Genomic DNA, 12,500 nt, shown 5'->3' on the forward strand with positions numbered 1-12,500 from the left:
TAAAGAGTCAGTGTGGACTAGAGAGTTAATATAAAGAGTCAGTGTGGACTAGAGTTAATATAGAGTCAGTGTGGACTAGAGAGTTAATATAAAGAGTCAGTGTGGACTAGAGTTAATATGAAGAGTCAGTGTGGACTAGAGTTAATATAAAGAGTCAGTGTGGACTAGAGTTAATATAAAGAGTCAGTGTGGACTAGAGTTAATATGAAGAGTCAGTGTGGACTAGAGTTAATATAAAGAGTCAGTGTGGACTAGAGTTAATATAAAGAGTCAGTGTGGACTAGAGTTAATATAAAGAGTCAGTGTGGACTAGAGTTAATATAAAGAGTCAGTGTGGACTAGAGTTAATATGAAGAGTCAGTGTGGACTAGAGTTAAAATAAAGAGTCAGTGTGGACTAGAGTTAATATGAAGAGTCAGTGTGGACTAGAGTTAATATAAAGAGTCAGTGTGGACTAGAGTTAATATAAAGAGTCAGTGTGGACTAGAGTTAATATAGAGTCAGTGTGGACTAGAGTTAATATAAAGAGTCAGTGTGGACTAGAGAGTTAATATAAAGAGTCAGTGTGGACTAGAGTTAATATAGAGTCAGTGTGGACTAGAGAGTTAATATAAAGAGTCAGTGTGGACTAGAGTTAATATGAAGAGTCAGTGTGGACTAGAGTTAATATGAAGAGTCAGTGTGGACTAGAGTTAATATAAAGAGTCAGTGTGGACTAGAGTTAAAATAAAGAGTCAGTGTGGACTAGAGTTAAAATAAAGAGTCAGTGTGGACTAGAGTTAATATGAAGTTCCACTGAAGAAGAATCACCTGTCTTCAGCCATCCTGGTGAATTTCTACCGCTGCGTGATCGAGAGCATCCTCACCAACTGCGTCACAGTCTGGTACGGCAGCTGCTCTGTCACGGAGCGCAAGAGGCTGCAACGGGTGAAGATCGCCCAGCACATCACAGGTACTCCACTCCCAAGCATTGAGGAGGTCCAGAAGAAACGCCGCCTGCGTCGAGCCCGCAGCATCCTGAAGGACTCTTCTCACCCGGCTCACAGACTGTTCTCCCTCCGGCCCTCAGGCAGGCGCTTCAGGAGCTTGTGGTCAAGGACCAGCCGTCTGAGGAACAGCTTTTTCCCCAGAGCTGTTACCTTTCTGAACTCTACCCCCCTCTGACCCCCATTACATCACTCTACCTGCACTGTAGTCACTTTGGACTCTGAACTCTACCCCCCTCTGACCCCCATTACATCACTCTACCTGCACTGTAGTCACTTTGGACTCTGAACTCTACCCCCCTCTGACCCCCATTACATCACTCTACCTGCACTGTAGTCACTTTGGACTCTGAACTCTACCCCCCTCTGACCCCCATTACATCACTCTACCTGCACTGTAGTCACTTTGGACTCTGAACTCTACCCCCCTCTGACCCCCATTACATCACTCTATCTGCACTGTAGTCACTTTGATACAATCTGTTTGCACTCAAGTAAATTAAACTGAATATTTGTTCTAGCAACCCTAGATAGTTTCCATTTATAGTAGTCTCCGCTTATATTCTGCACTATTTAATGTTAATTTCATCTGTATTTTATAATTTGTATATACTGTTGTACTCTCTGTTGCACTGCATTTCATTGCTCTGTACTAGTACGTGTGCAATGACTGTTGAATCTAATCATTAGAAATGAGAACTGCAGTTATGGTTCAACACATTTATTCAAACCTGTCTTTAGTCCTATAAAACATGAGCTCTTTATGCTCATGTGTTCTCATATCTTCAGGAGCAGCGCGGATGAGGCCACCGCCGTGTTCGATGCCGTCCAAACACGGCGGCTGCAGACCGGCAGGAGCTGAGGCTCATGGGAAAAAAAAACAACCTTCAGACTGGCCTACCGACGGAGACACACACACGCACATAAGTCGTGTACTGTCCCTTTAAGAGCGGCGAGCTCTGAGTTTAATGAAGGTAAAAACAGGATGTACAACATCCAACCCGACACTCAGACCAGCTGTTCAGTTTCTGCACACAAGGAGCACAAATAAAAAAAGTCCATAAAGGGACGACTCAGTCCTGCGGCTTCAGGAACACCCTCTTGGTTTCCTCCTGGTTCTGGTTCTGGTTCTGGTTCACGTCTTCTTCGCTCGCTGCGCGCTTCGTAGCAAACTTCTTCTTTATGCTCCGGACTAAACCCTCGTACCTGAAGCAGAAGAAACGAGTCAGGAACACAACAACCCTCGGACACAGGAAGCAGTTCAGACAGACCGGGTCAGAGGTCGTGTGGTTCAGACAGAGGTCGTGACCTTTGATCCTCTACATGTGAAACTGGTTCAAACAGTACTAAGACACCGAGAGGAGAAACGTTACCTGAGAGCCATTTCTTCATCGGTGACATCCGTTGGCATCCGGCTCTCCTCTTCCTCCTCCTCCTCCTCCTCCTCCTCCTTTGGGTTCATCAACACCATCAGTTTCTGGAATCAAACAATGACGACGTTTGAAGCAACGCATCAGTCTTTCATCTGAAACGGTTCATTTTGAGGTCAAACCCAAAATATCATGCAGTCTTCAGGAAGAGGAAGATAAGTGAGAAACAAACCTCGACTTCTGGGTTAAACCCTTTGAAGGAGATGCGACCAAACTTCAGTTCTTCACAGGGAACAAAGCTTTTCTCCTCGATGATGAAGTTCCTGAGCGAGGAAGAGGAGAGATGTATTGATCAATACATAGAGCTGATCACATCTCCGTATTATATTGATCATGAGGTCACGTAGAGGTCATCTCGTACTCTTTAGCCTTCAGCTCGGGGAGCTCCAGGTACCAGTGTTCATCGCTGATGATTCTCTTCTCGTCTTCCTCCATCTGCTTCTTCATCTCTTCATCCAGACCCCTCTGCATGAACTGTAAACAACAACAGACTTTATTAAGAGGCACAAGGTGGTGGACATGAATAGAAACGCTTATCAGATCATTTATAAAGGTGTTCCAGGAGGACACTAGTCCATTTAAAGGTGTTCCAGGAGGACACTAGTCCATTTAAAGGTGTTCCAGGAGGACACTAGTCCATTTAAAAGTGTTCCAGGAGGACACTAGTCCATTTAAAGGTGTTCCAGGAGGACACTAGTCCATTTAAAGGTGTTCCAGGAGGACACTAGTCCATTTCAAGGTGTTCCAGGAGGACACTAGTCCATTTAAAGGTGTTCCAGGAGGACACTAGTCCATTTAAAAGTGTTCCAGGAGGACACTAGTCCATTTCAAGGTGTTCCAGGAGGACACTAGTCCATTTAAAAGTGTTCCAGGAGGACACTAGTCCATTTCAAGGTGTTCCAGGAGGACACTAGTCCATTTCAAGGTGTTCCAGGAGGACACTAGTCCATTTAAAAGTGTTCCAGGAGGACACTAGTCCATTTCAAGGTGTTCCAGGAGGACACTAGTCCATTTAAAAGTGTTCCAGGAGGACACTAGTCCATTTAAAAAGGTGTTCCAGGAGGACACTAGTCCATTTAAAGGTGTTCCAGGAGGACACTAGTCCATTTAAAAGGTGTTCCAGGAGGACACTAGTCCATTTAAAAGTGTTCCAGGAGGACACTAGTCCATTTAAAAGTGTTCCAGGAGGACACTAGTCCATTTAAAAGTGTTCCAGGAGGACACTAGTCCATTTAAAAGTGTTCCAGGAGGACACTAGTCCATTTCAAGGTGTTCCAGGAGGACACTAGTCCATTTCAAGGTGTTCCAGAAGGACACTAGTCCATTTAAAAGGTGTTCCAGGAGGACACTAGTCCATTTAAAAGTGTTCCAGGAGGACACTAGTCCATTTAAAAAGGTGTTCAAGGAGGACACTAGTCCATTTAAAGGTGTTCCAGGAGGACACTAGTCCATTTAAAGGTGTTCCAGGAGGACACTAGTCCATTTAAAAGTGTTCCAGGAGGACACTAGTCCATTTCAAGGTGTTCCAGGAGGACACTAGTCCATTTAAAAGTGTTCCAGGAGGACACTAGTCCATTTAAAAAGGTGTTCAAGGAGGACACTAGTCCATTTAAAAGTGTTCCAGGAGGACACTAGTCCATTTCAAGGTGTTCCAGGAGGACACTAGTCCATTTAAAGGTGTTCCAGGAGGACACTAGTCCATTTAAAAGTGTTCCAGGAGGACACTAGTCCATTTCAAGGTGTTCCAGGAGGACACTAGTCCATTTCAAGGTGTTCCAGGAGGACACTAGTCCATTTAAAGGTGTTCCAGGAGGACACTAGTCCATTTCAAGGTGTTCCAGGAGGACACTAGTCCATTTAAAAGTGTTCCAGGAGGACACTAGTCCATTTAAAAGTGTTCCAGGAGGACACTAGTCCATTTCAAGGTGTTCCAGGAGGACACTAGTCCATTTCAAGGTGTTCCAGGAGGACACTAGTCCATTTCAAGGTGTTCCAGGAGGACACTAGTCCATTTAAAGACTTTTAAAAGGTATCCTCTCCATCAGGTAAACACGTGTACAGACCTTCACGTCACCTGAGTGATAACCGGTTAGAAATCAACACGTTTAGCTTCTGAGCTACAGCTCGTAGCTCGTTAGCTTCACTTGCCTTCATCCGTAAAAGGTTTCTCGAGAGCTTCACGTTGTCGTCCGCCATCTTGGAACTGTTATTGCCGACAGGACGACGCGTCACGTGACATCCTGCCAATAAACGCCCGCGCAGCCACTCCGCGCAGCTGGTGACCTCAGACAGAAGCAGTCGAACGTCGAGCAGCTGTTATATTTGGTTATATCGGTTATATTTGGAACACATAAGTATATATATATATAACTGAAATCTGTGCACGGCTTTCCAATATATATATATATATATATATATATTTAATTATGATTCGAAACGTGACGTCTGTCTTGGTTTTATTTGTCTTTCAAACGATCAACAGGACAAAAGAAAAGAACACAAACAACTGCTGTTTTGATTCAATATAAACTACATCATAAATGCATTCACGCAGGAGAATATCAATATATGTATATATATATACTGTATATATAGTAAATATGGAGGTATATACATATAGTATATATATATGTAGATATGTATCTACATATATATATACTATATATATATATATATATACTATATATATATATATACTATATGTATATACCTCCATATTTACAATCTATCTATCGATAGATAGATATAGATATGGATACTGTTTGCAGTTATGTTGCTGCATTCACAGTATTAGGAAGTATACAAGCGAGTCAACACACAGTGATGCATGCTGGGTAACTTCCACTCTTTGTTGTGATGTAATACAGTTTGTCTGTTGGTCAATCAGAGCTGACGGTGAAGATTCACTTCACAGGAAGCTTCTTCTGATACGAGGGTCCAAAGAGGAAGTGAACTCGTGGACCACTAACTCCTCAGAGGCTCAGGTGAACTCGTGGACCACTAACTCCTCAGAGACTCAGATGAACTTGTGGACCACTAACTCCTTCAGAGACTCAGGTGAACTCGTGGACCACTAACTCCTCAGAGACTAGGGTGAACTCGTGGACCACTAACTCCTCAGAGACTCAGATGAACTTGTGGACCACTAACTCCTCAGAGGCTCAGGTGAACTCGTGGACCACTAACTCCTCAGAGACTAGGGTGAACTCGTGGACCACTAACTCCTCAGAGACTCAGATGAACTTGTGGACCACTAACTCCTCAGAGGCTCAGGTGAACTCGTGGACCACTAACTCCTCAGAGACTAGGGTGAACTCGTGGACCACTAACTCCTCAGAGACTAGGGTGAACTCGTGGACCACTAACTCCTCAGAGACTCGGGTGAACTCGTGGACCACTAACTCCTTCAGAGACTCAGGTGAACTCGTGGACCACTAACTCCTCAGAGACTCAGGTGAACTCGTGGACCACTAACTCCTCAGAGACTCAGGTGAACTCGTGGACCACTAACTCCTCAGAGACTTGGGTGAACTCGTGGACCACTAACTCCTTCAGAGACTCAGGTGAACTCGTGGACCACTAACTCCTCAGAGACTCAGGTGAACTCGTGGACCACTAACTCCTCAGAGACTCAGGTAAACTCGTGGACCACTAACTCCTTCAGAGACCCAGGTGAACTCGTGGACCACTAACTCCTCAGAGACTCGGGTGAACTCGTGGACCACTAACTCCTCAGAGACTAGGGTGAACTCGTGGACCACTAACTCCTCAGAGACTCGGGTGAACTCGTGGACCACTAACTCCTCAGAGACTCGGGTGAACTCGTGGACCACTAACTCCTTCAGAGACTCAGGTGAACTCGTGGACCACTAACTCCTCAGAGACTCGGGTGAACTCGTGGACCACTAACTCCTTCAGAGACTCAGGTGAACTCGTGGACCACTAACTCCTCAGAGACTCAGGTGAACTCGTGGACCACTAACTCCTCAGAGACTCAGGTGAACTCATGGACCACTAACTCCTCAGAGACTCAGATGAACTCGTGGACCACTAACTCCTCAGAGACTCAAGTGAACTTGTGGACCACTAACTCCTCAGAGACTCGGGTGAACTCGTGGACCACTAACTCCTCAGAGACTCGGGTGAACTCGTGGACCACTAACTCCTCAGAGGCTCAGGTGAACTCGTGGACCACTAACTCCTTCAGAGAGTAGGAGGACACCTCCCCCCTCTCTGCGTCCCTCAGGACGATCAGCTCCTCCTGTAACTGAGCCACAGGACGTCCCAGCTGATAACCTAAATCCACCAGCAGGTTCAACAATGAGGCCCTGTAGTGTTTCAGTCCGTAGCGTCTTGTTGGCGGCAGAGCTCTCTGAGCTGCAGAAAATGCCTGTTCTGGTTCCTCGAGGTCCCGGTAGCAGATCGCGAGGGCAGACAGGGTGGGTACGATCAGGGTGGGGTTCTGCCAAGGTAACAGCTTCTCCTGCACCTCCAGAACAGTCTGCAGCTGCTCCACGGCAAGCCTGAACTGTCCGGCTCGCAGCAAACCGTGCGCTCGCGTCTGCTCTTGCTCGGTGAAGAACTTTGGGAAATGAGGTGAGTGTCGAACGCAGCGCGCGTCATAAAGTTTCGCCATGTAGTCCTGGAGGGCGAGGCGTCGCTCCGAGATCACGTCAGGGCTGAAATTCCCAGTCAAGAGTTTTCGGGGGAGCACCACCTCCTCCAGCTCCTCGTTGAACTCCTCCAGCAGTTTGTGGTGGAAGCGGAAAAAGTCTCTGTAACGGCGCTCCACGGACACGCGGTGGGAATCGAAGCTGCCGGAGCGCATCACCACGATCTCGTACACCTGGAGACGCGAACACGAACGTCAGAGCAATGTACACAAATATATATAAATATATACAATGTAAGCAGATATATACTATATTTGGACTGAGCCCTGCTACCTCTTTCCCTCTGTTTCCAGTCTTTATGCTGAGCTAAACTATCAGTTTCCAGTCTTTATGCTAAGCTACGCTATCTGTTTCACCTTGTTTACAGTCTTCATGCTAAGCTAAGCTATCTCTTTCACCCTGTTTACAGTCTTTATGCTAAGCTATCTGTTTCCCTCTGTTTACAGTATTTATGCTCAGCTAAGCTATCTCTTTCACCCTGTTTAAAGTCTTTATGCTAAGCTAAGCTATCTGTCTCACCCTGTTTACAGTCTTCATGCTAAGCTATCTCTTTCACCCTGTTTACAGTGTTAACAATAAGCTAAGCTATCTGTTTCCTCCTGTCTCCAGACTTCATGCTATACTTCATGCTATTTGTGTCCAGTATGTATGCTAAGCTAAGTTAATCAGCTGCTGTACAGACATGAGAACGGTATCAATATGAACATTTAACTGTGACATATGATGTTATTGTTGTATTGATCCACAGGACAAAATCTTGATTTGAAAGATGTACACTACAAAGAATATAGGACCTCCGTATTACAGGTGCACAGAGGACCCCCGTATTACAGGTGCACAGAGGACCCCCGTATTACAGGTGCACAGAGGACACCCGTGTTACAGGTGCACAGAGGACCCCCGTGTTACAGGTGCACAGAGGACCCCCGTATTACAGGTGCACAGAGGACCCCCGTGTTACAGGTGCACAGAGGACCCCCGTATTACAGGTGCACAGAGGACCCCCGTGTTACAGGTGCACAGAGGACCCCCGTATTACAGGTGCACAGAGGACCCCCCGTATTACAGGTATACAGAGGACCCCCTTATTACAGGTGCACAGAGGACCCCCCGTATTACAGGTGCACAGAGGACCCCCCGTATTACAGGTGCACAGAGGACCCCCGTATTACAGGTGCACAGAGGACCCCCGTATTACAGGTGCACAGAGGACCCCCGTATTACAGGTGCACAGAGGACCCCCGTATTACAGGTGCACAGAGGACCCCCGTATTACAGGTGCTTAGACCGTGGTTCATTGTCTCACCACATATTTGGACAAAACATGTTCGATGACACGAGTCGAGGGGATTTCAAACAGCAGCCTGACGGGTCGTTCTCGCTTCTTCACTGCCCTCCAGTTCTGCTGCAGCTCCTTAGTGGTCAAACTGGAAGAACTGGGAGGTTCATCTACTCACACACAACATTTCATTCTTATTACTGATGCATTGATGTGTTACTATTTGTTTTAAAGTTGGGTAGTTAATCAGTTATCTTATTTTATAAACCACATAATCCCGTCTTTATGCTAAGCTAAGTTAGCTGTTTCTTCCTCTTTCCAGTCTTTATGTTAAGCTAAGCTAGCTTTTTCTTCCTGTCTCCAGTCTTTATGCTAAGCTAAGTTAGCTGTTTCTTTATGTTTCCAGTCTTTATGTTAAGCTAAGCTAGCTTTTTCTTCCTGTCTCCAGTCTTTATGCTAAGCTAAGTTAGCTGTTTCTTTATGTTTCAAGTCTTTATGCTAAGCTAAGCTAGCTTTTTCTTCCTGTCTCCAGTCTTTATGCTAAGCTAAGTTAGCTGTTTCTTTATGTTTCCAGTATTTATGCTAAGCTAAGCTAGCTTTTTCTTCCTGTCTCCAGTCTTTATGCTAAGCTAAGTTAGCTGTTTCTTTATGTTTCCAGTCTTTATGCTAAGCTAAGCTAGCTTTTTCTTCCTGTCTCCAATCTTTATGCTAAGCTAAGAAGAAGAAGCACAGTTCATTGTGTCCAAAGGGAGAACCTGGAGACTTGAGGCTCTTCTCTGTCCGGTCTTCAGCGTTTCTCTCTGGTTCTGCCATCAAACAGCTGATCAACAACATGGACGACATCAGGAGACAATCAGGATCAATACAGACGTATTATAGATCAAATACAATGTATCAATACAAACCGTCTCACCTCCTCGGCTGAAGTGTGAAGCTTTCTGTTGAACAGAGAAGTGTGAAGTGAAGTGTGTGCGTATATGTACGTGTTTGTGTGTGCATGTGAATGTGTGTGTGTGTGTGAATGTGTGTGTGTGTGAATGTGTGTGTGTGTGTGTGTATGTGTGTGTGTGTATGTGTGTACGTGTGTGTGTATGTGCGTGTGTATGTGTGAATGTGTGTGTGTGTGTATGTATGTGTGTGTATGTGTGTGTGTGTGTGTGTGTATGTGTGTACGTGTGTGTATGTGCGTGTGTATGTGTGAATCTGTGTGTGTATGTGTGTGCTAACAGGAAGTTGAAGAGGAAGTGAAACCAAACTGGCAGAATTAATCACATGATCAGTTTAAATCTGTGAACCAGGTTCAACACTACTGCACCTTCTTCTTTCTAGACTACTGCACCTCCTTTTTAGACTTCTGCACCTCCTCCTTTCTAGACTACTGCACCTCCTTTTTAGACTTCTGCACCTCCTCCTTTCTAGACTACTACACCTCATTCTTTCTAGATTTCTGCACCTTCTTTCTAGACTTCTGCACCTTCTTTCTAGACTACTGCACCTCCTTCTTTCTAGACTACTGCACCTCCTTTCTAGACTTCTACACCTCATTCTTTCTAGATTTCTGCACCTTCTTTCTAGACTTCTATACCTTCTTTTTAGACTACTACACCTCCTTCTTTCTAGACTTTTGCACCTTCTTTCTAGACTACTACACCTCCTTCTTTCTAGACTACTGCACCTCCTTTCTAGACTACTGCACCTCCTTTCTAGACTACTGCACCTTCTTTCTAGACTACTGCACCTCCTTTCTAGACTTCTGCACCTTCTTTTTATACTTCTGCACCTCCTTTCTAGACTACTGCACCTCTTTTCTAGACTTCTGCACCTCCTTTCTAGACTACTACACCTCCTTTCTAGACTACTGCACCTCCTTTCTAGACTACTGCACCTTCTTTCTAGACTACTGCACCTCCTTTCTAGACTTCTGCACCTTCTTTTTATACTTCTGCACCTCCTTTCTAGACTACTGCACCTCTTTTCTAGACTTCTGCACCTCCTTTCTAGACTACTGCACCTCCTTTCTAGACTGCACCTCCTTTCTAGACTACTGCACCTTCTTTCTAGACTACTGCACCTCCTTTCTAGACTTCTGCACCTTCTTTTTATACTTCTGCACCTCCTTTCTAGACTACTGCACCTCTTTTCTAGACTTCTGCACCTCCTTTCTAGACTACTACACCTTCTTTCTAGACTACTGCACCTCCTTTCTAGACTACTACACCTTCTTTTTATACTTCTGCACCTCCTTTCTAGACTACTGCACCTCTTTTCTAGACTACTGCACCTCCTTTCTAGACTACTACACCTCCTTTCTAGACTACTACACCTTCTTTTTATACTTCTGCACCTCCTTTCTAGACTACTGCACCTCTTTTCTAGACTACTGCACCTCCTTCTTTCTAGACTACTGCACATCCTTCTTTCTAGACTTCTGCACCTCCTTTCTAGACTACTGCACCTCCTTTCTAGACTACTGCACCTCCTTTCTAGACTACTGCACCTCCTTATTATCAGGCTGCTTTAATAAGTCTCTTAAATCTTCTGTACCAACATGACTCCTCATGAGCTGCTGTAAAATCAATACAATAAATCAAGAAGTACTCTTTATTCAAGTTTTAAACTCGACACAATAATAAACATCTCTTAAGGTAAAGTTTAAACAGCTCCATCTGGTGGCCACACTTTAAAACACTTTAAAACAATTCATGACGTCAGACAAACGGGAGTAAAAAATAAAGGCACTTAAGTTACATCATCTCCATAAAATAGCTTTTCTCTATTTGTACAAATATTTACATGAAACCATGGAAAATAAAAACACACGACGGAAGGAAGTAAGGAGGATCTCACCTGATAAACCTCCTTATTGATTATGCTTATTCATTATTGGACATTTCTGATTTAAACTCTAAAAGCATCCAAACAAACAGCTGAGTGAGAGCCAATCAGAGACGAGAGCTGATGATGTCATCAGGTGCCTCCTGCAGGAAGACGAGGACCTCTGTGAGGTGTGTGTAGCATGAGGAGCATGATGCACGTGTGTGTGTGTGTGTGTGTATGCACACATGTGTGTGTGTATATGTACATGAGTGTATATGTACATGTGTGTATATGCACGTGTGTGTGTGTGTGTGTATGTACGTGTGTGTGTATGCACGTGTGTATGTACGTGTGTGTGTATGCACGTGTGTGTGTGTATGTACGTGTGTGTGTGTATGCACGTGTGTTTGTGTATGTACGTGTGTGTGTGTATGTGTGTGTGTATGCATGTGTGTGTGTGTATGCACGTGTGTTTGTGTATGTACGTGTGTGTGTGTATGTGTGTGTGTATGCATGTGTGTGTGTGTGTATGTACGTGTGTGTGTGTATGCACGTGTGTGTGTGTATGTACGTGTGTGTGTGTATATGTACATGAGTGTATATGTACATGTGTGTATATGCACGTGTGTGTGTGTGTGTATGTACGTGTGTGTGTATGCACGTGTGTGTGTGTATGTACGTGTGTGTGTGTATGCACGTGTGTGTGTGTATGTACGTGTGTTTGTGTATGTACGTGTGTATGTACGTGTGTGTGTATGCACGTGTGTGTGTGTATGTACGTGTGTGTGTGTATGCACGTGTGTGTGTGTATGTACGTGTGTGTGTGTATGCACGTGTGTTTGTGTATGTACGTGTGTGTGTGTATGTGTGTGTGTATGCATGTGTGTGTGTGTATGCACGTGTGTTTGTGTATGTACGTGTGTGTGTGTATGTGTGTGTGTATGCATGTGTGTGTGTGTGTATGTACGTGTGTGTGTGTATGCACGTGTGTGTGTGTGTATGTACGTGTGTGTGTGTATGCACACATGTGTGTGTGTATATGTACATGAGTGTATATGTACATGTGTGTATATGCACGTGTGTGTGTGTGTGTGTATGTACGTGTGTGTGTATGCACGTGTGTGTGTGTATGTACGTGTGTGTGTGTATGCACGTGTGTGTGTGTATGTACGTGTGTTTGTGTATGTACGTGTGTATGTACGTGTGTGTGTATGCACGTGTGTGTGTGTATGTACGTGTGTGTGTGTATGCACGTGTGTGTGTGTATGCACGTGTGTGTGTGTATGCACGTGTGTTTGTGTATGTACGTGTGTGT

The 12,500-nt window shown here is 44.8% G+C and overlaps 2 protein-coding genes across 6 annotated transcripts; both read right to left on the minus strand.

The window, feature by feature from the left end:
• Nucleotides 1-1,691: 1,691 nt before the first annotated feature.
• On the minus strand, nt 1,692-4,700 carry mphosph6 (M-phase phosphoprotein 6). The gene is made up of 5 exons (XM_034534959.1): nt 4,565-4,700; nt 2,778-2,890; nt 2,589-2,679; nt 2,360-2,463; nt 1,692-2,192 (listed from the first exon to the last, which is right to left on the minus strand). The coding sequence occupies exons 1-5, from the start codon at nt 4,610-4,612 to the stop codon at nt 2,060-2,062; spliced, it is 489 nt and encodes a 162-aa protein (XP_034390850.1). The 5' UTR covers nt 4,613-4,700; the 3' UTR covers nt 1,692-2,059.
• Nucleotides 4,701-5,100: 400 nt separating this feature from the next.
• Nucleotides 5,101-9,418, minus strand: snx20 (sorting nexin 20). 5 transcript variants are annotated; one of them, XM_034534957.1, is made up of 5 exons: nt 9,282-9,418; nt 9,124-9,188; nt 8,396-8,538; nt 6,573-7,262; nt 5,101-6,210 (listed from the first exon to the last, which is right to left on the minus strand). In XM_034534957.1, the coding sequence occupies exons 1-4, from the start codon at nt 9,365-9,367 to the stop codon at nt 6,591-6,593; spliced, it is 966 nt and encodes a 321-aa protein (XP_034390848.1). In that variant the 5' UTR covers nt 9,368-9,418; the 3' UTR covers nt 5,101-6,210; nt 6,573-6,590. The 5 variants fall into 5 exon arrangements, with proteins under 5 accessions (XP_034390848.1, XP_034390847.1, XP_034390846.1 ...); XM_034534956.1 differs by having other exon boundaries at nt 5,101-6,246; XM_034534955.1 differs by having other exon boundaries at nt 5,101-6,319.
• Between the last annotated feature and the right edge of the window lie 3,082 nt (nt 9,419-12,500).

This window comes from Cyclopterus lumpus, chromosome 6, assembly GCF_009769545.1.
Source record: "Cyclopterus lumpus isolate fCycLum1 chromosome 6, fCycLum1.pri, whole genome shotgun sequence".
Classification (NCBI taxonomy): Eukaryota; Metazoa; Chordata; class Actinopteri; order Perciformes; family Cyclopteridae; genus Cyclopterus; species Cyclopterus lumpus.